This window comes from Aspergillus pseudotamarii (genome assembly GCF_009193445.1).
Source record: "Aspergillus pseudotamarii strain CBS 117625 unplaced genomic scaffold BDV38scaffold_16, whole genome shotgun sequence".
Classification (NCBI taxonomy): Eukaryota; Fungi; Ascomycota; class Eurotiomycetes; order Eurotiales; family Aspergillaceae; genus Aspergillus; species Aspergillus pseudotamarii.
Genome location: NW_022475030.1, coordinates 202,809 through 223,495, shown reverse-complemented (window position 1 = coordinate 223,495; position 20,687 = coordinate 202,809). Strand labels below are relative to the sequence as shown.

General features: G+C 48.3%; 6 protein-coding genes across 6 annotated transcripts; 2 read left to right on the top strand and 4 right to left on the bottom strand.

Annotated features, from left to right (window-relative positions):
* Window positions 1-500: 500 nt before the first annotated feature.
* Window positions 501-823, top strand: BDV38DRAFT_281131 (uncharacterized protein; the record flags this gene model as incomplete). The annotated part of the gene is made up of 2 exons (XM_032059474.1): window positions 501-672; window positions 735-823. 2 exons carry the CDS (start codon window positions 501-503, stop codon window positions 821-823), a joined length of 261 nt encoding a protein of 86 aa, XP_031915426.1.
* An 860-nt stretch (window positions 824-1,683) lies between these two features.
* Window positions 1,684-2,085, bottom strand: BDV38DRAFT_281130 (cupin domain-containing protein; the record flags this gene model as incomplete). The annotated part of the gene is made up of 1 exon (XM_032059473.1): window positions 1,684-2,085. The coding sequence occupies one exon, from the start codon at window positions 2,083-2,085 to the stop codon at window positions 1,684-1,686; it is 402 nt and encodes a 133-aa protein (XP_031915425.1).
* Window positions 2,086-5,469: 3,384 nt separating this feature from the next.
* BDV38DRAFT_51162 (uncharacterized protein) lies at window positions 5,470-6,581 on the top strand. Its single transcript, XM_032063455.1, has 3 exons — window positions 5,470-5,633; window positions 5,692-6,073; window positions 6,126-6,581. The coding sequence occupies exons 1-3, from the start codon at window positions 5,504-5,506 to the stop codon at window positions 6,355-6,357; spliced, it is 744 nt and encodes a 247-aa protein (XP_031915424.1). The 5' UTR covers window positions 5,470-5,503; the 3' UTR covers window positions 6,358-6,581.
* Window positions 6,582-7,101: 520 nt separating this feature from the next.
* On the bottom strand, window positions 7,102-8,195 carry BDV38DRAFT_269879 (uncharacterized protein; the record flags this gene model as incomplete). The annotated part of the gene is made up of 7 exons (XM_032057045.1): window positions 7,102-7,186; window positions 7,244-7,388; window positions 7,498-7,613; window positions 7,670-7,872; window positions 7,930-8,002; window positions 8,056-8,080; window positions 8,141-8,195. 7 exons carry the CDS (start codon window positions 8,193-8,195, stop codon window positions 7,102-7,104), a joined length of 702 nt encoding a protein of 233 aa, XP_031915423.1.
* A 1,430-nt stretch (window positions 8,196-9,625) lies between these two features.
* On the bottom strand, window positions 9,626-11,468 carry BDV38DRAFT_50984 (uncharacterized protein). Its single transcript, XM_032063454.1, has 7 exons — window positions 11,206-11,468; window positions 11,072-11,144; window positions 10,802-11,010; window positions 10,615-10,751; window positions 10,441-10,561; window positions 10,346-10,388; window positions 9,626-10,293 (listed from the first exon to the last, which is right to left on the bottom strand). Exons 1-7 carry the CDS (start codon window positions 11,271-11,273, stop codon window positions 9,826-9,828), a joined length of 1,119 nt encoding a protein of 372 aa, XP_031915422.1. The 5' UTR covers window positions 11,274-11,468; the 3' UTR covers window positions 9,626-9,825.
* Window positions 11,469-13,015: 1,547 nt separating this feature from the next.
* Window positions 13,016-19,488, bottom strand: BDV38DRAFT_291421 (uncharacterized protein; the record flags this gene model as incomplete). The annotated part of the gene is made up of 15 exons (XM_032061736.1): window positions 13,016-13,177; window positions 13,225-14,226; window positions 14,286-14,471; window positions 14,534-14,673; window positions 14,746-14,893; window positions 15,276-15,331; window positions 15,797-15,826; window positions 15,876-15,972; window positions 16,003-16,153; window positions 16,382-17,253; window positions 17,490-18,086; window positions 18,136-18,196; window positions 18,266-19,171; window positions 19,223-19,347; window positions 19,381-19,488. The coding sequence occupies 15 exons, from the start codon at window positions 19,486-19,488 to the stop codon at window positions 13,016-13,018; spliced, it is 4,641 nt and encodes a 1,546-aa protein (XP_031915421.1).
* Window positions 19,489-20,687: the final 1,199 nt, after the last annotated feature.

Genomic DNA, 20,687 nt, shown 5'->3' with positions numbered 1-20,687 from the left:
TCCGGTGGATGAGGAAGACTTTCTACATGTTCGCAGGGCTGGTCATGCAGACCGGGGGTAAGAGCTAAGATTTAGCTTGGCACAGTAGCTTGGGGGCTAAAATATGATGAGAGGAAAGAGATATACCGAGCTACTATACAGGCTATACAGCTGCCTAGGTTAGATACGACACGTCCAATCACCTTCAACCAGCAACCAACTTCTGTACACCATGAACAGGGTTCAATGAAACTCGGGATAAAGAGTACCGACTTATTCGCAATGTGCGCGATTCTCCTTCAGCGCATGGCACTTCAATTACTGCCGGCGAAACTGTAAAGTGCGACTCAAAGCAGGAGAAGCAAAAACAGTGCGACATACGGCAAGTCTTTCGGTAAATGATCGAGAACAGAAATAGCTATTTAAAGTCGAGTAGCATCCCCAGCATTGGAAACTCAAGAAGCCAACAGATCTACTTTATCCATATCAGCTTTCAGTCTCTTCTACATATCTTCTCCAACATGAAGTTCGCCGCCTTCGCCTTGACCCTGCTTTTCACTGGAGCTTTTGCAGCCCCAAGCCCTGCCGAAAAGCTTGAGGCACGCATGAACTGTGCTCAATGTATTGCAGTCTATAGTGCCTCCTCCTGCACCGCCCCTGGAGCCGTTGAGAACGGTTGTGGCAGTCTGGCCAGTGAGTTCCATACCCACGGACTATGAGATATGAGCTAACATCAAATTAGTGGCTTCTTGCAGAGAATCTGGATTCTGCAGCTAAAGGACCACCCTTGCGAATGGTACAGTTTGTAGGTGTCTTCGAAGTAGAATGGTGGGAGGGCCTTTGAATCAGAAGCTAACAACTAATAGTAAGGACATTAAACGGACAGGAAGGTATGGTGGAGACCGAGACGATTATTGGCAACCAGTGTTTTAAGACTATTGGACTGGTGCTGCGCTATCACTGTCTTACTACATTGCCTTAATCCTGAAAACTAGTTGACTGAATATCGTGCTGTTGCCACCAAGATATCCCAGCCCCTGTTCAGCAATTGTACTTTGTGCATCGGTAGACCATTTAATGCACGCATGGCCATTTAAGCCTTCACACAGCTCATCGCCTAGCTTGGCTCATATTAGCAGAGAAAATAATGTTATCCAAAGTATGTTAGGCGTAAACGGCAACCCGAACAGAGACTGGCAAAGTCACCTAGAGAATAATGCATACGGAGCAGAACTGAATACGGGTAGAACTAAGGGTTCTTAGGCATTACTCGGAGAATTTAGACCTAGCAGCTGATATCCAATCCATGATTCTCAACTGATTATCCTAAAAGGCCTTCTTAGGCCTGAAGATGACCTCGCCGATCTGCCCACATTGAAATTACCCTCTTGTTCCTCGTCGCCAACTCCCTTTACGCATCCTTCCGTCACCTAACAAACTGAGGATTTATTGAGGTTCTATGCCCGCTTCACAAGACCGGTGTTCGCAACTATAAGACACAACTACTGTCACGATCTAGGTTTCTGAGTCGCCTGACTCGCCTTTTTGACAACAGATATTTGATAAGGGGTCTATGGCATATACTAAACAGAATTGCTGATGTACTTAGGCCATCAAGTAAAGCCTTGCAAATGCAGGCACTCTTTGTGGAGATTGATAGGTGCGCCTATGTACGAGGATGCTACCATGTAGTACTACAACACGTTAATTCTCCACTCGCTTGTGATACTCCTCGTTGGTGACCTCGTCATGCCACTTGGTCTCGCCGATGCCAACAACGAAGTGAGTCATAATAGAACCATCGTCGGCACCGTGCCAATGTGTAGTACCCGGCGGAGCCCAGATAACATCGCCGGCCTTGATCCGACGAGCCTCTCCTCCCTTGTCACAGATCCAACCTGTCCCGGACGATACCTTGATCATTTGGCCACCCTCGTGGGTGTGCCAGTAGGTACGCGCACAAGGTGTGAAGGTAACATTTGCCAATGAGGCAGCTGAGTCCATGGAGACCAAGTCTAGGTAGACCTCACCAGTGAAAGTGGCCGTTGGCTTCATCACGCTCTTCTGGGGGTTATTCGCCCCGGAGAATATGATCGACTCCGGCATCGTGGAGGAGTGTCGAACGCGATTGAAACGATTATCCTTTGAGATGTAAAGGGTATAATGTCGTATTCTGGCCCTAATTACACAATCAGAATCAAGGTGATTATCAATTCCGAGAATGGTGCTATACCCAGAGTTTCAGATCGAAGATCCTCAAGCGCCTTTATGTTAATCTTTGCGGGTTGTTTCGAGCGTCTTTTCGTCCGAGTTGTCCAGGCCAGGATCCTTCTTCCTTCAATGGTTCAACGTGCATGGTTAAATAGCAACGGGGTAAAAATTCTGTCTTGCCGCTACAACCAGAGCGAGTCCTACAGTTAATAATGGCCTCTCATTATTTTATTACCGAACATGCGCGGGGTCCGACCAATGGTGTGTTAGGAATGCAATTAGAGTGTCCGCGGTGGGTCTATGGGGCAGTCAGCCTGTCAGCCTTCTCGTTCTTTATGGAGTTAAGTATACTGATACACTATCATCCCCGAGTCAGCGGGTATTATGTCCGGTCAGCGGGATAGGCAATGATATGGCTTCGTCCTCTGCGACCAGCTAAGGCCTACTGGTGCCATAGCCAATCTCCTCGGCGAGCAGGTAAATTGTTAGAGCCGAGTATCCCCACATTCTCTCTTGCGTAGATCATATAGCCGCCAAGGAGCTGGGTAGGTACTCCGCAGGATGGACTAATGCTATTTGGCATATATATATACTTTGCAGGCTGTAAGCCAAATCCCTTTGAGATTGTTCCTCCAGTAGCCAACCTCTTAAGAATTAACAATGAAGCACGCCCAACATTATCGCATTCCATGGTGCAATAGGTCTTTATCAATGCATAATATGTCTGCTAATTTGACCTATAGCATCGCTTTGATTACCAGGACCGTCTCAAGCATAAAACTCGTCTGTGCTCGGGCGTTTGTAGAAGAAGGTGTGACCTGCCTTATTCTAATCGATATCAGCTATGGTACACTTGTCGAAAATCCAGAGAGTTAGAGCCTATTGATCCCTAATTAATGCGACACATCATTCCAGTAAGAGCAGCAAACGGTGCTCAGATAGATGATGAGGCAGAGGGCGAAGTCGAAGTTGTCTAAAAGGTATGACTCTAATCGTGGTGAGGATCCGTTTACCTAGCTTTCGGGCATAGGACTGGTGTGTCCTCTTAACAAGAAGTAATTATAAAGATTTCCTTATCTTTACTCTTATTGCCTATTTTATAAGCTAGAATATTAAAATTAACTCGGGCAGATACAGTAGTCTATATAGATAATAGCCTCCGAATGAATTCGGTGCTGCCAGAATTTGTGAAAACACTGTAGATAGATGACTGGAAGCTGGACAGTTATAATAACAGGCTGATAACAATTTCGCAGTAACCGGAGATTCAATTAGAAGGGGATTCAATTCCAATACTGTGATTGACATCATTCCAATCAAGCTCCAACATCAAGTTCGAGGGCGATAAAACCTAAATTACTGCATTCGGTATGCTTCCACTAACCCGATTAGTACAAGGATGACCTTCCCTTTTGGGAATGGGCCGTATCACTGGGTTTGAGAAAACCCTAGTGATAATAACTTGTAATCGCAAACTTCTTCTGTTCTTTTCTCCGAACCAGCGCAATGTTGCTAATAGGCCTCAGCTGTTTTGTAGGCCCACTCAGGGGCGAAACTTTGCGCGACTGGCTCACGACTTAAACTTTTCCGTTCCGGCCGTTGTGGGCCGGGTACCAGCCCGCCATTCTTGGGAACGTTTTAGCGAAGTCTTCCGATCAGTATGGATCTATTATTGGCAGCCTGGGACTCAGGAGGATTGAGATTACATAACGTCAAATAGGTAATTATGAACGAGAAAATTGATTGGGCTGCCTAGAATGCTATAGATTGGGTAGCGTTGGAAGGATTGCACAATTGCCCCTTTCATCTGGGCATATCTGAGCGAAGACCCTTAGTGGGTGCTACAATATAACTAAACACATTTTCGATCTCATAGTGAGTGACCACCTTTTCGGCCACTTTGGGATCAATATCCAATAGAACACTTTAGATGGAAAGCTGGCTACTCATAGTGGGCAAACGGCAGAAGTGTGGTGGATAGAGTCCGCAGTGTCGGAAACGGATTAAGGGGGAATACGTCAAGAAGGTGCATGCGATTTCCAATATCTTTAATCAATATCTCCTATATTAGAGTTCATAGTTAGCCCCCATGCTTACTCAAGGGTGAACGGTCAAAGCCGTTATTCTAACAGTACCCGTGGAATAGAGTACCACTCCATGTTACCAGGAGCCCGTTCTTCAGTTGGCCAAAGCACAGGTTGATTCGTATAACACGTTAAGTATATTTATCTTCCCGGGGTCAAGAAACGTCAATGACACGCTCCTCAAGCTGCTGTTTGTTTCAAAGGCGAACCGAGAAATTTGGTTGTCTCACTGGGTTGCATTGGAGCCCCACCAATGGCTTACCAATGATTAATATATTTGACGATGGGCAGTCCAATCAACAAGTCGCTATGTATATTAATATAATTCCGGGCCACTAAGCCTCAAAGAAGCGCACGAATTACAATTTAATCGACCCAGATCTGATAGGCTTCTCCACATCTTCGCACATTCTTCCATCGAAGTGTGAGATGCACCTACAACATATACCATGTTATCCTTATTGTCGGCGTAGCCTACCAGCACGAAGCAGTGGATACGAGAAGCCGAATAGGAAAGGAGCCAAAGGTTACCGGAAGACCTGGAGGATTCTTGTGAGTTATTATCCTCTGTCACAACGTCGTGCCGGCAGTTCCGTTTGCTCCTGTGCTGGGTCTGGACCCTCCCTGGTCCACTGTGGTCCGATCGCTCGATCCAATGGGATCTGCTCCGTTTATATTGCCTGCAGCTGGAATCGTTGATTGTAGGCCGATGTTCGATCACGCACCGAACCTTGGCCCGTGCTATCCTCGAAAAGCGTCGGGGATATGCGAGTCAGTGGTTTGACACCACCAACTATCTACCAAGGGGGGAGAAGTGTGATAAGGAACAATGCGAAAAGCTGGATTGGTTCAGCAGTCGTCCTTTGGATGCTCGCTCGGACTATCGGAAACTATATCCTCTTCCTTTCATAAAAATGGTCACGCTACCCACTTTTACGGCCCAACGCATGGTCATTACAATTCTTGGGATTGGATACTATACTTTCTGGGCCGCTTGGATCCCTGTCTCCCTCGACACTAGTTACCGAGGCATGCCGCTGTCATCAACGACGTGTAAATGGTGGATAGCGAGTAATCATAGCCACTACCCCAGTGGCCAATGCCAATTGGCTAATAGCTGGCGTCTGACATGGCTCGGGGAATAAATACGCTGGGCATTCTCCATCCCACTTTCATATTTTTCTTGCCCTTGTTAAACATACAGAACCTTGTCGCAACCGAATACCAAAATGGGTGACGCACCACCAGCACTTCCTGACTACGTCCTTGACGCCGATGCAGTCCTAAAAGATACAGAGGCCGCCTGGCGACATGGCCGGGTGCCGAACTATTCAAAGACTAGAGATTATTATGAGCAGAGTTCGTCTTTCGCGGTCACATTCTCAAAGCACAAAAACCGCTGACGCGATCGCTTAAGCTAAAACAATGACACACGAGGCCGGAAGCCTTCCAGACCTGGTCGAAAAACTCGTCAAAAATTGGGAAATCGAAGCCTCATTCAAGACCTCGCTCGCCGATTGGAGGACCATCGACCAGAAGACATATTCTTTCTCATTAAACGGAGGCCCGCCGCAATCTGGCGAGCATATGCTCAAAGTCGGCACCTACAACGCTCTCCTGACCGCGAGCTCCTACTATGATCCGGCACACAATGATTTCGAAACCAGCCATAAGGCATTCAAGCGCATGATGCCCACATTTGCCTGGGAGGTGAAAGAAGTATACAGCGGACCGCCGACTGTGGTGTTCAAATGGAGACATTGGGGTGTTATGGCGAATGATTATGTGGGATATAACGAGTGAGTCCCTTTGTTAGTTGACATAAACCGGATACTGACGAGTCCTACCTAGTCGTGGAGAGAAGGTCAGAGTCAAGGCGCATGGCGGCCTTATCGATATTCAGGGTATTGTTATTGCTAAGGTAAATGACAAGCTTGAGCTGGAGAGGATCGATGTCTGGTATGATCCTATGGATATGTTTCGCCAGATTGCCCGCGAAAACGCGGAAGTTGTAGCCGACACGGCGGCGGTGGCTGGAGGCTGTCCGTTCTCTGGAGCTGGGAAAACATCATCCTCTGAATGATGCAGTGGCATGAACTTGTATATCTACCCATGTACACGTAATGGAATGTACGATGCCCAGTTAAGACTATACACCATTTCATTTTACTAGAGCCACACTATAGCTAGTGGTGATGAGGTGTAGCCTAGTGCCCTAAGCATTTACAATAGTAACCCCAGTTATGTTTAATACTCGTACGTTTTACGACCTAGGATAACCATAGTAGCGTTATTAGTATTATTATTATTATCAAGGATACTCATGAGTAACCTCCACAGTTCTGTGCACTGTTATATCCTTAGACTGTTGTGGACTTGTATCGGAGTCCCCCATAATGTCGGCCCTATAGCCTCGTTCTCGGGCCGGAGTTAACACTAACTCATGTGCGTCTGGCATGCTGTCCCCGTGCGAGTGGTTGATGATTGAATGTGCCGAATCGGTACGATATCTCGAATGCGATCGCGAATGGGAGCGCAATGGCGCCAGACCTCGTTGCGGGCCGCTCGGTTTGGGCGCGCCTGACGTGTAGTTGGAGTGAACGGTAGAACGAAGGCAGCAAAAGACCCGTCGAAGAAGAGGCCAGAGAAGTGGCACATTCGAGACGTAGACCGCGGTAGCTACCTCTGCGACATACCATTTCTGTCTCATTGTTTAGCAAATCGTCGGGAGATAGCATGGTATGCACACCAACCAGGAACCGGGCATTGCTGAGTTTGGCGAAATTGTAGTACTTATTCAGAGCTGCCATAAGTATCTGGGCACCGGTCAGCAATCTATCTCAGCAGGGGTATATTGGGTTTGACAGACAACGATCCCACCAAGACTGAACACAGCACACACTGCAACCTTTCTGCGATTGAAGTCAGTTGTGTACCTTGATATACTCACGCATTGAGTGTACCCTTACTGTTTGAAAGGTAAGTGTGATCGGATAAAGAGCGGCAATGGGATACACAACATCATCACATCCGAGGAGATATTGAAAACGGTTGTCGTGATCAGATGGTTTAAATAGGTCCCACACTGGTCTATAAAAAAATATTCAGCCGCCACTTCACTCAATGAGTTCGGATATGAGTTGCCTCATACAGCTATCAGAGTCGAGATCCCCTGTAACGCATTAGTTGATGTGTATTAAACCTGATATAAGAGATGACATACAGTAATATCTGATGGGCCTGCACCAGACTCCTAAGAAGAGGACCTCGATAACAATGAAAGAGATGACTACATATACCGCAACAATTTTCACAACTAAATGCTCTTTCATCATAAGCCTACCGATGAAATACATTAGCCTTCTTGTGCGCAAACGCTCTGGACGCCGGCGTACGTTAGACGATTATAGATGATGAGAAGGCAGCCCTTGACCAGCCATATTGTAATCAAAGCGAGCTGCTCCAACGTGAAGATCATTTTGTTCCCCAACACCATGAGCGCTTCAGCATGTGGTGGAGGATATTCTTCGTGAACAATTGGATCACTGCTAACCCGAGCCGTGATATTCGCCGTGACAGTGACCCCCGTGAAGGTGAGCTATTCAGTTGTGTCAATCCCAGTCCATGGCTTACAGCTGTTCGACCGCGCACGTACTGCAATTACGCACATAAGCGCATCATCCATTTGTAGCTTGCTCCATGACTTTAACCGTATACGACGCGAAACTCTATCTCCGTTAAGTACTTCTCTCCGTGGCAGTCAATGTACGTGGGAACGAACAGGCGACATCCGATAATCAAAATCCCTATATCACCTCGATGTTAATGATCGTAACAAGTGTTGTTGCCGACGAACGATAACTAACCCACTGCCCATAAGATCCATGACTCAATAGCGAGCTCCCTGGCAAAAGGGTACATGGCAGACAGAAATGCCGAGTTCACCTCGAATCCGCACGATTCCTAGTGTCTCGGATGTGGTTCATATATACCGGTCTATGTTCCTGATCCCATCTGTGTATCTTTCGCCGGGATTAAGCCGAATAAGCTCTTAACTAGATAAGCGACATAAAAATATAAAACCTTTTAAGTGCCACGCGGAGACGGGTCTGTCGACCCATGGCTCTAGAGGCCGAAACGGTCGCGGAGCCCTTCCATACGAAGTGGCCTCAAACTTTAATTAAGTCTATCAGTTGTAGGTCATAAGCCGACGCGGCTTAGCTTCAAAAGTCAATGCGTTAATGTTAGGGCTCGGCCAGCCTTTCGGGTTGAGTTTAGAGGTCTAACAGGGCCCAGGCCAAAATCGGAAACTATACTACGAGCAGATATGGCATGAACCATAACGGTCTGCCTGTCCTGAATCACGGAGTGGATTGAGAACAAAGCGACATGGCTAAAGGTCTTCGTATCATTTTGTTTTCATCTTAGAGAACGAGAACCGGAGAGTCGGAGAGTAACTATTGATTAGTGGATTCTTTTCAGGGCAACCAACCCCCCCCCCAAAGAATGGTGTAAGACATGCTCATTATAAACTCATATGCATGCCACAATCCTGCAGGAACACTCCAACTTCTAAATCTGACAACATTCGTTTCTATCAAGCTCCATATGGCTTTCGTTCCGTGTGTAGTGCCGTGCGGGCCAGGCGACAAAACCGAGATTGGAAGATTGCGCCAAGCCGGCTATGTTTGACAAATACGGTATGGAAAGGCGTGATAGACAGCGTCTATGTACGGAGCACAATAATACACTTTCTGCGAGGTAAAACGTCCTGCGGGAAGGATCTCAAACCCGACTGTGCACGCCTTTCTGAGACACGGATACGGAGTAGAGTCAATAGACTCCCGGATGTTCAAGTTCCCAAGTTCCGCGGGTCGGCCATGTTCAGATCCTAAACACTGTCGATTATCTGATCGTCGGTGTTGGTGGAGGCACGGCGGGTCTCGTGTTAAACCTGGAAATCAAGGCGCAGATCCCCTCGTCACAGTGGACGCTGCACTGCCTGCCTCTCCGTTCCAAATCGGTAGAGCGAGACGATCGAGGTTTCAACCAGACCCCACAGCTTAGCCCAGTAAGGAAAAAGACTACCATAGTACGGGTTACTCCGTACAGAAGATAGCCATGGCTCCAGAAACAAGCGGTGGCCGGCATTGGCCTGATGGAGTTGATGTCGTGGATTAAGGACACTCCTCGGCATTTCAAGGCATGTGAAGGCAGGGCCACAATTCGAATAATGTTCGATAACAAGTTAACAGAAGGACCACATACTCCCCCGTCATGGAAATTGGTCGACGCGTTATCTCGGGTTTATCTCGGAGAAATTTCTTGAACTTGTTCGTATACGAAGCTATACGACCGCCACTGGCCTTTTGTTTGTGGGCAAGCTGCATTGAATAGATAATTCAAGGGGTTTGGAATAGTGACCCCTATGCAGCTCACTTCTATTGATCCAACTACGGGGCTGCGGGTCTGTAGACTGGTCTATTGGCGATATTATCATTACCTCTTTATTTTGATTATCTATCATTAGTTCAGCCGCAAAGCCCGGGGCCTATCCCCGGCCTGGAGCTGTTGTAGTGGCACCCTTATGGACGTCATCAGGCCTGGGCAATTCTTCTGTGACGTGGATGCTGGTTTGGTGCCAGATTTCGAGTGGGATTCCTTGGTGGGCTTGCTGCTCAGGGTCTTCTTTGATAATTTCCTCCGCGCTTTCCGTCTTCCGTACTCCGGACATGGTAACGGATGTCCAGAGGTTCTTTTTCTGTGAGGATGTGTGTCGTCTCGTCCTACTATGCGTTCCAGTTCCGTATGCGTAGGGGGTGTAGAGGTGTGTCCTGCCTTTGCTGTGCGAACTACCGGTCCAGGAACTCAGGTTGAAGACGCGGCGAACCAGACTCCAACAGTTGGGGATGTTGGCGACGCAGACGGCGGTGCTGGCCTCGCGAACGTACCAGAAGAGCCATTGGGGGCTGAAGGGGTCTTTGAAGCTGTAGACTTTGCTGAGAGTGGCGCATAGGATCTAAGGGTCATTAGTCGCGATCGGTGGGGTTGAAAAAAAGTGCCGGTCTTACAATGAAGGTTCCCATGCTGAATACACCCACTAGAGTGATTTTACTACAATCCTGTTGTTAAATACTGGACGGAGCCTACGTCGCTTGGAACGTACCTGCGTATTGGTAAACTGGCTGATATGAGGAGTGGCAGCGGAATGCACATCATGAGAATGTCTGACGAAATATTGAAGACCATTGTCATAATAAGGTGATGTGTCGCGGTCGAACATTGCTCTAAGATTACCGGTCAGAGACATGGCCTTTCAGTGAGAAGCTATCACACATACCGTTGGGTGTGGGAACAGCCCAGTAATTGTGGAATGGCCGACACCAAACACCAAAGTAAAGGATTTCCAAGAGAATGTATGACCCAACCACATAGCCAGCCAGGATCTTGACGGCCAGTTGTTGCTTAATTCCCTCCCTATAACCCTCTCAGCACATTGTTCGGTACACACGGACATTGTAACTCACGTCAACCTGGCGTAGAGGAGAAGAAGGCACCCTTTGCATCCCCAGATTGTCGCTAGCATGCACTGCTCAGTTGCCAACACCAGTTTGCTACCATAAATGCGGTCCTCGATCGACTCCGGTGTCAAATGCGCTTCGTCGCCCGGTTTCATTAAATTCGTATGCGCATGTTCGATTCGATTCAATGTGACTACCAGCCCCGTGTAGAAACACTATGGAAAAGACTTGTAAGCAAAGACCAGTCTGCTCGTGTCTCTGTCGGTGGCGATATACCAATACTAAGAGCATTAGATAATCCTCCACTTGTAGGCTCTTCACACTTTTCACCAACAGCAGTCGCGATATGCTGGATAATAAACCTGTTAGTATTCGGATTTACTGATATGTATCATGACTGAAACACTCACAATCGCAGAATTATTATGAATACCGTGACCCCATACCAAATCCACGATTCAACATGGAACTGGGACATGGTTTCTCTGCATCGCCAGACCGGGTTGTTAAGCCCCCAGGGAAGTCGCACCCCAAATGGGCGCACGCAAGGTTACATATGATGATAACTTTCGGACCACCGGGGATTGAATCTCAGCCAAGAAGTGGAAACCGAATCCTGGTTGTTTGGCATGGTCGACATACGTACGTAGCAACCTGCAGGGACTGGCTCAAAACTACCCACGGCGCAGGCAAAGTTAATTTCGACAAAAAGCCTCAGTTTCATTGTAACTACCAGTGACAATGCGGCTGCGTCAGCCGGGGGATGGCGAGGAGCACCCAACCTTGGTGATTTCGAGGCCTCTTCTGGAAGACGAGGTTTAGGGCAGCATCACGATGTGATTGGGGACTTGGTGAAGTGGAGCTCAGGTATGGGGCTCCAACGTCTCCACCATCCGTCGTGGAAATACGAGCCTGCGCCTATCAAATCCCACATCACGTCACCTTTCGAAAGACACCACGTTTGGTGCAAACGCTATTTAGAACCTAAATACCGCGGTGCCATTGGGTTTCATGCGACTTGCCCTATGTGGCATAGCACGGCTATTGATATGGGGATTCAGTTTGGGCTTCTCATTGGCGTCTCAGCTCGTGCCCTACGTAGACCATATTCCGAACCTTGCCACACTATCACTATGCGCCCCTGAACGCGCACGAGTGGTGTCTTGGTATGATGCAACGACTTAAAAGGCCCTGGACCCTGACAAATTACCAGAAACTAGCGGGAGGGTTCGGATGATCCCCTCATGGGAAAGCAAAAGGCTTCTCTCGAAGCAGGTGACTTTTGTTGACAGTCTTCTAGAACCAAGTCCTTATTCATGATTTATAAAAATAAATTGAGTTTGAATAGTACATTTTAATACCTACTTTTAGTTATCATCTCTCTACCTACTGTAATCTGTAATAGTGTGCGATCGGCTGAGACGATAGATTCGGCCGGGTACAGATCTTGGATTGGATCGAGACCGAGGCCCGACCAGGCCATCTCACTTTATTATAGCGATAGGGCCCTTGTTAAGATTGGATGATCTCCTCGTACTCTCCCCACTCGCTTATCGCCGGATGTCCGTCTTGAAATTGCTTTGATAATACCTCATCTTATGATCCTTGATTGCGACATTGGGAAAAAATGATCCCATATCTCCAGGACATAACCATGGCTAGGGTACCCTTTACAGTTGTCTAACTCATGGTGACCATATGATATATCACCCTCTTGACATGAACAAATCTGGAGGGCTAAAAATAACGGGATTGCCTCAAATACTGTCAGTTGGGTCATATGACCATATCGCCACAGTCCACGAACGGTGGAGGTGGACCCATCATAGGGAGACGTATTAAGCTATGCGCGGAGGAGCCATAGCTCATATCCACTGTAGGTGTGTATGTAGCCCTCTTGGCAGGTAGGAAGGCTAAAGGTCATAAATAAAGAGATTGTATGTTCCTTGCATATGCCTTCTAGTTCTTATCTCTATACTTCGCGGCCCATTACAGCGAATGAGTAGTTGCAAGTACAGTAGGAATTAGGATCAAAAGTAGTCGTTTACTGATAGCAAGGACGCTTGATTGCTTGAAGTCTGTATCATGATCACACGACATATCACGTGTTAACACAACTAATGTCTGACCGCCTTCCCGCTTTAGACATACAAGTTCGATTTCAGGTTGACCAATCAGGAAGTGAGCTCTCGAACCACATATTCCGTATATGGAAATTTTCTAAGCCTGTTCAATGTGCTTGGATGTTCCATCGGCCGACAACTTATCCTCCAGTCTCTCGACTTGAATCTCATCGCGTGATGGATAAGCCACCTGGTAAACGGTGTACCACGGTCGCTGGAACAGGCTATCCAATTCCTCAAGTGACCTTCCTGTTGTATCCTAAGAATGGTGAGTGGCGATATCATAAACTAGAATTTGGTACTCACCGGCATGGCAAAGAATACGTAAACCAAGGATATCAGACAGATACAGCTAAAAAACACAAAAGCTCCCCACTTATGTGTAGCAGCTAGCAGACTTGGCATGGCGCGCGAACATCCGAAATAGAACGCCCAATGGAACGCCATTGAAATGGACATGTTCAGCGACCGGATGCGAATAGGGAATATCTCGGAGCCGACAAGGTAAGGAATGCTAAACCAGCCAATACTCCAAGCCACTGCGTGGAGGAAGATTGCAACGATGGCGGCAGTAGACGCGCGAGAGGCGCTAGGAGTCGCACCGATCTCATCGGTTGAGAGATGACTGGTAACGCCGAGGTATGCGCCGACAAATATCAAAGTGATCAATTGAAGGCCGATTCCAGTCATCAATGATCGCCGTCGACCGATGAAGTCTACAATGAATAGTGCAAAGCACACCGTGCTCACGAACTTGACCACGCCATAGATTCCGGTTGCCAGAAATTTGGCTTCATCTCCGTTGATGCCCAAGTATCCGAATATGGTAGGGGAATATTGGGTTATTGCATTGGCCCCCGACCACTGGGAGAAAAGCGTGGCCATAAAGATTAAGAAGAAGCGACGGCGGTTCTCGACGGGGACAAAAGTCTCCTTCAGCAGGTCCCATATGGTCGCGTTACTGACTGCTTCGGTTTCATGCAATATTTGAGCATCCATACCTGCTAGTTCGGACAGGATCACAGAATGATCGCGAGGCAAGTGGCGAAGCTTAGACAGTGTATCTGCTGCTTGCTCTCGTTGGCCCTTGTAAAGAAGCCATCGAGGAGACTCCGAGCACAAGAACGTTCCAAATCCCCACACTATAGCCGGGACAATCTGAAGGAGAGTGGGGAGCATCCATTGCTCGTCAACGCCGGGGTACTGTTTAGTCACTCCGTAGTTGATGAAGAAGCCCAGCACTACGCCTAGCTGTTGGCAAGCCGCAAACAGAACTGTAAGAAGACCACGAATAGCTTTGGGCGAGATCTGATAAAGCTGAGTGAGCATGTGGCACCATAGCAAAAGCACAGTTGGGCGTGACGTACCTCAGTAATATAAACCGGAGGAACAATTGACAACGGGCCAATTCCCAACGCTGCAATGAATCTGGATGCATAAAGCCCGGAAAGATTTCCGCCACAAAGCCCTTGGCCCAAGACGCCAGCAATATAGATGACTGTAGCAATGCGGAGCGTCCAACGTCGACCAAATCGATCATTAATGGGGGAGCACTATATATGGAGTTGCATAAGTATGGTTGATTTACCTGTCGAATTGCAGCAAAGCAACTCACCCCAAGACACCCAAAGACCGCTCCGGCCGTGGCTATAGATACTAGCCATCCTTTTGTATTGGCATACTCTTCCTCTGACTGTCTATCGACACCAAATCGGGTCCTAAAATGTGCTTGCGTAACGACTGAGGCAATGTTTCCTGTAATAGGCTCATAAATTAATATTAACGCAGGTATGAAACTTCCATACTTGGCAGGGGATCATTGCTCACCTTCATCAAACCCTTTCGACACGCCGGAAAGGGCGAAGAAACATGTACACATCAAAACATAGGCATTGAAAACTTCCTTTGGGGCATCTTGCATGGCCCTTTTTGCATCCGATATAAGTCCCATGGCGTAAGGATCTTCGGAAGAAATCTATAATGAATAATCAAGAGAATGTAGAGATATGCTTCCCACCCTCTATTTAGAGGTACAGCAATTCAAGGTATTGAAATTTTGTACTAGTCTGTTTACACTTATAAGGATGTTACTAGTTAGGGTTTCAACTTCCATACTTTGACCGGTCACACGGGCATCGGAAAATATCCGACGCTCCACCGGCCTCACGGCCCCATGGGGTAAACAGAGTTTTTTTAATTTCAAGGTTCATATATAGACTTCGATATACCCCTCCGCATATAGCCAATGTAGCTTAGGCTGTCCGTCGAAAAATGAATTTCTATCCAGTTCCCCAAGTGTTCCAAGCCGAGATCTATGTCCGCATTCCCGACTCCCTCAGATGCACCGGCCAACCCACTGAGTGGCGCGGCGGGTCAGCTCTTCCAGCCTCTGACATTTTCCTCGAAGGTCCCACTTACGTTGCCGATGGGAGTCTCTACATAGTAGACGTGCCCTATGGCCGGATCCTCAAAGTGGATGCGGAAAAGCAGGTAACGGAGTGCGTGCGATGGGATGGTGAGCCGAACGGCCTTGTGGTGCGAGAGGATGGCTGCATCATAATTGCAGATTATAAGCAAGTATGTGCCTACATTAAATGTATCGCTTGTAAATATTTGTTAGTTAATCGACCGGAATAGGGAATTCTTCTGTTCGACCCTTCTACAAATGCAATATCCCCACTGCTTACTCGGCGTAACCTTGAGAGGTTCAAAGGCCCTAACGATTTGATTGTCTCCTCCACCAACGACATCTACTTTACCGATCAGGGTCAAACAGGAATGACTGATCAGACTGGATGCGTCTATCGGCTTTCGCCCACGGGAAAGCTTGACTGCTTGGTCTCCAACGGAATTTCCCCGAATGGCCTGGCTCTCTCACCCGATGAGAGGTTTTTGTACGTAGCCATGACTCGGTCCAATGCCGTCTGGCGACTTCCTCTCCATGCCGATGGGTCTACCACCAAAGTCGGTCTCTTCTTTCAGTCTTTTGGATGTGCAGGTCCTGATGGACTTGCCGTGGATGAAGAGGGGAATGTATTTATCTGCCATCCCAGTCTCGGCTCAGTATTTGTCGTGGATGCGGACGGGATTCCCAAGGCCAGGATTGTAACAGCGCCAGGCGGTGGAAAGAATCTGACGAACTGTACCTTTGGTGGCCCGGATGGGAAAACATTGTTTATCACAGATAGTATCAAAGGCAACGTGCAATGTGTGCGATGGCACTGTAGGGGCGTTCCTGTATCGAAAAAGGTGAAACAAGCCAAGATATAGAGTATAAATATCAATAAATTGCATTCTAAGTTCATCACATCCATATTAATCACCTATTTACAATCACAGTCTTGACAGATACTGATACAGGTTATCCACTGCTGCTGTGGCACTGGCCAGTTGCGCTCTTGAGGTGGCAGCGCCAATGTGTGGTGTGCTAATGACATTCAAATTCTTCCAGAGGGCCTCATACTTCTCATGGCTCGGTGGCTCTTGCTCATGGCAATCCAACCCTGCACCCCATAGATGCCCATCCGATAACGCCCTGGTAAGGTCGGCCTCGTTGATAATACCACCTCGAGCAGCATTGATTAGAATTGCGTCCGGCTTCATTGTGTGAATTTGTTGATAAGAAATCATGTCTCGAGTCTCTGCGGTAAGGGGAACGTGGACAGAGAGCACGTCTGCCCGGACAAGCACCTCATCGACACTCTCTGCCCTGGTATGCGGGATATGGGACCATACATCCTCGGGCATGTAGGCATCATAAGCGACAATATTCGCGTCGAAGCCGCCGCGGAAAATTTCCGCCACGGTGCGTCCGATATTCCCCATACCAATAATACCGATCGTCTTCTGATACAGAGTCAACCCATTGCAGGTCTCCTTCGGTACGGGCTTCAACATTTGCCGGGATGTGATAGACCGAATGCCCCTAGCGACCGACAAGGCCAGTGCAACGACCAGCTCTGCAACGTCACGCGCATTGGCACCAGGGGTGTTGAGGATCTTGATACCGCGTTGTGTGCAGGCATCCTGATTGATCTTGTCAATCCCCACACCGTGCTTGCCGATGGCAATTAAGTTCGGGCAGCTTGCGATGTCATCAGCCGTAACATACGAGCTTCGAACTAACAGTGCTCTTGCATTTTGCCGCCAGTTCTTGAACTCATCATCCTGAGGTTGAATAATATTGAACAAGGTCTTAGCGTACTCGATGGCCTTGGGAGGGAAGGTGTCAAGAACGTAGACGGTAGGCTTGACTTCAGCAGTCGAAGGACCTAGTGTGGAGGAGGGTTCCGTAATTCCGGGGGCCATAGTTTCGATATGTTCGATAGCTGAATACTTCCAACTGATTTGATTGTTAGGTAGAGGCGATAGGAGTATCTGTTGTGGTATATATGATCGATCGGACCGGAATCCGTCCGATGGCCGTCTTCCGGATCATGCACTCCATATCCGGAGAAAGTCCTGGATCAAACCTTGCATCGGATCTGAAATTATTTCCGGTAGGTCATCTAGAACCTAATATCGGACATATTAGTCGATCGTAAGGTTATAAATATGTGGGGGAAACTTACCGGGTCGTGGTAGGCTCCTTGCGTAGCCACGCTCGATAGAGCTAGAAGTAGATTCCTAAGCGCCTTGAGCGACGGAAACCGCTCCCCAATTGTCGTCAACAGGGCTGTACATTTGCTAATAGTGGCTGTCTCCCGTGGAGGCCCTGCAAGTGACGACAGGGAAGGAAGGCAAATGACAAGTACACCCGCCGCGAAAAGATCGAATCCGTCAACGAAGGATGCTGCAAGCTTTCCTTGCTCAGAGTAGTAGTATGCATCATTTATATACGCTTGGCAGCCATCGACAACATCGTGTTCAACAGCTCGAGCGTCTCCTACTATACCACCATTGGACTGTGTACCTCGGGTCAATAATGCAATCTGGGTTAACGCCCTACAGGTGAGCTGTCTGACCGAGACGGAGAGGGCACTGTCGCCAGGAGCGAACTCCTTTACGGACTTTGGTAAATCCCGCCAGTGGCTTAGGTTGCGGTAATGGTACAGACGCCCTCGGGAAGAAGAACTCCGCACACTAGACAGTAGTCGAGCATGCATGATGATATGACAACCAAAGTCGAACTCGGCTACTGTCTTCGAAGTAGAGTTATACACCGGAAGCTTGACGGCATTAGCAGCTGTGAATAATACCCCGTAGATGTGCTTTTACCTGAACCAATATGTCTTCATCTTCAATACTAAACGGGCGGTCCATTACGCAACTTATAGTTCTGCGGCGTCGTCAGTAAGCTCATCGCGCAAAAGAGTAAAACGAAAAGGGCCCTTTGTAATCTACTCACCTGTCAAGTACATAGAAGGCCCAGAAGATGCTGCGTCTTCTGTTTAGCTCTTCTTGGCTCATGTCAGAGTCTGGATACAGCTCCCGGTGCAATCTAAACGAGATGCATTTCTTCATTGCCAATCCCACGAGGTGCCAAGTGGATCCTCCGAGCGAACTGAACATAGAATACAAAGCCAACAACCACATACAGTGTAGGGTCTTCACACAGTCCCCCTGCTCTATAATGATGGCAAGTCTCTCCGTTGCTGCTGCATGCAAACCAGTCGCCAATAGCTCGCTACCAGGCTCGGGTGAAAGTAACATCCCAATGGCCACAGCCATGTAAACTCGGAACTCGAAGAACGCAGCCCCCGAATTAGGGCCATTCGTATGGCTCCGCTGCCCTCCACGGGCATCAAAGTACGAGTCAAATTCACCTTGTAACTCACGCCGGTCAAGGTGAAGAAACATCACTCCGACATGGTCGAGGAAACGGTTCTGGTAAGGTGCGGCAAACTCTTTGCTGATCCCCGTCGCAGGCCCCATCATGGTGACGAAGGTTCGTCGGTGATGGCAAAGATCTCGAGACTGTGATGGATCCTCGCCTGAAACAACCAGGGCAGCTCTCACCATACTACCCATAGCTAGTTCTTGAGGGAATCCACGAGTTTCGTCGCGTGGCTCTGCCATCGCATTGCGCGACAGGAATCCGATCTCCCCCATCGTCGCCTGTACCGACCGCTCACTAAAGCTAGTGGGGGCTGTTGAGGGTGTCTGCTTCGAATCTCCTGGGGTACCTACTGAAGTGGTCTCCATGTTCGGCGACGACTGGGGTGGAACCGAGTCATCCCTTTCTCGGCGTGCCCTTTGCTGTCGAAACTGTGCGTCTAGCTCATCCCTTTTTCTCTTGAGGGTTTCCACGTAGCTAGATTCTGTTATTAGCTCTGTTCAGCCTTCCATACTACTCAACACTCACTTTGGTACAGCAGCATGCGAGAGGCCACTACCCTCTTCCGTAGTGGACCCGATGGGGACGCGTCGGGGGGCACATTGTGCATCAGCTTCCACACAGGTCGTGCATGCCGGCAGTTGCCTATCACACTATGATGGGTTAGCCTCACATGGCGGACATACATCATCGGTCAAGACCTTTTGCTTGCGTTTCCAGCATCTCTCGCAGGCCTGGAGTCTCCGTGGAATAGCTGGGGCCGAGGCAGGGGGCGTCCGATGAGCAGACTCCATGTCCGATAACAGAATGACAATCACGGGGAAGGGCGACAATCCTATCGGACATTGTGTTGGGGTAAAGCAGCGCTAAGTAGGAGTCAAGTAGTGGAAAGTGGATATTGTCCGAGGGTTGTTGGTCGGATCTTTCCCGATTACCATACCCTCAACGCTCTCTGCCAGGCCCGGCAGATCCCTCTCCATGCATTGCCGAAAGACAATATAACTATTAGGATAGATTCATATTTCACTGCTTCCACATTTATTACGACAATAGAGTTCTGTTACTTACACATAGCCTCATGTCATAAAATCATGGAATCCTCATATAGAGGTGTGAATGCGGGGAGTCATCCGAACTTTAACGAGATACTCGTGGCCGAGCCTTCATCTGGATAGCCTCTCGGGCTTCCATAACTTAGCATTGATTGCTCCTATTCAGTCTATGCAAGGCTGGAGGACTTAGGTAGACTTGATCAGTGTTCTTAGAACTTCCCAGCGGGCATATAGGGTTAGCCAGATGGTATGATGCAGTAAAAAACCAGTCCCTCCACTTGTGACTTCCTCTTCTTTAGGGGGCAAACCCCATGCCAAGCATACCTTGTCTGTATTAATTTACACACTAGTGGTAACAATAATTGCCGGGGCTCCGCATTCTTTCCCCCGCGAGTGGCCATGCATGAATGTCGGCAACTCAAGGGAAGATGCTTGCATGTACCCCTGTGCCTCCACCTGCTCCATCAGTTGAAAGTATACACGCCTACAGGTATGATAGGAGTATATTTTGTCTGAGCCCACCCTGTGGCAAGCATGGTCAACGGTAATGGGGGGAGGCATGTCCCTCGACTTCCGGCTTGTCAATCCTGTTATACCAAAAAGATAAAGGTATTTTCATTGATCTACACTAACGTCTGACTTGGCAAAGCGGGATTACTGATTATAGATAGTGCGATAATGCTCGACCAAAATGTATGCCTTGTATGAAGAGTGGCCATGCATGCTTCACCGTTAGCCTGGGTGGAACTGTTCCGGTTTCAAGAGAGTAAGCCTGACATTGTGCTGAGCACGCTTCTCCAAATCCACCTGTGCTTATGCTCAAGAATAGGTATATATATGAACTAGAGCAGCATGTGCAAGGTCTTCAGACAGGGATGACCGTTGTGGGAAGTCGAGAGGTGGTCAGGGGACGTTCTCACTCCACAGCAGGAGTGACGGAC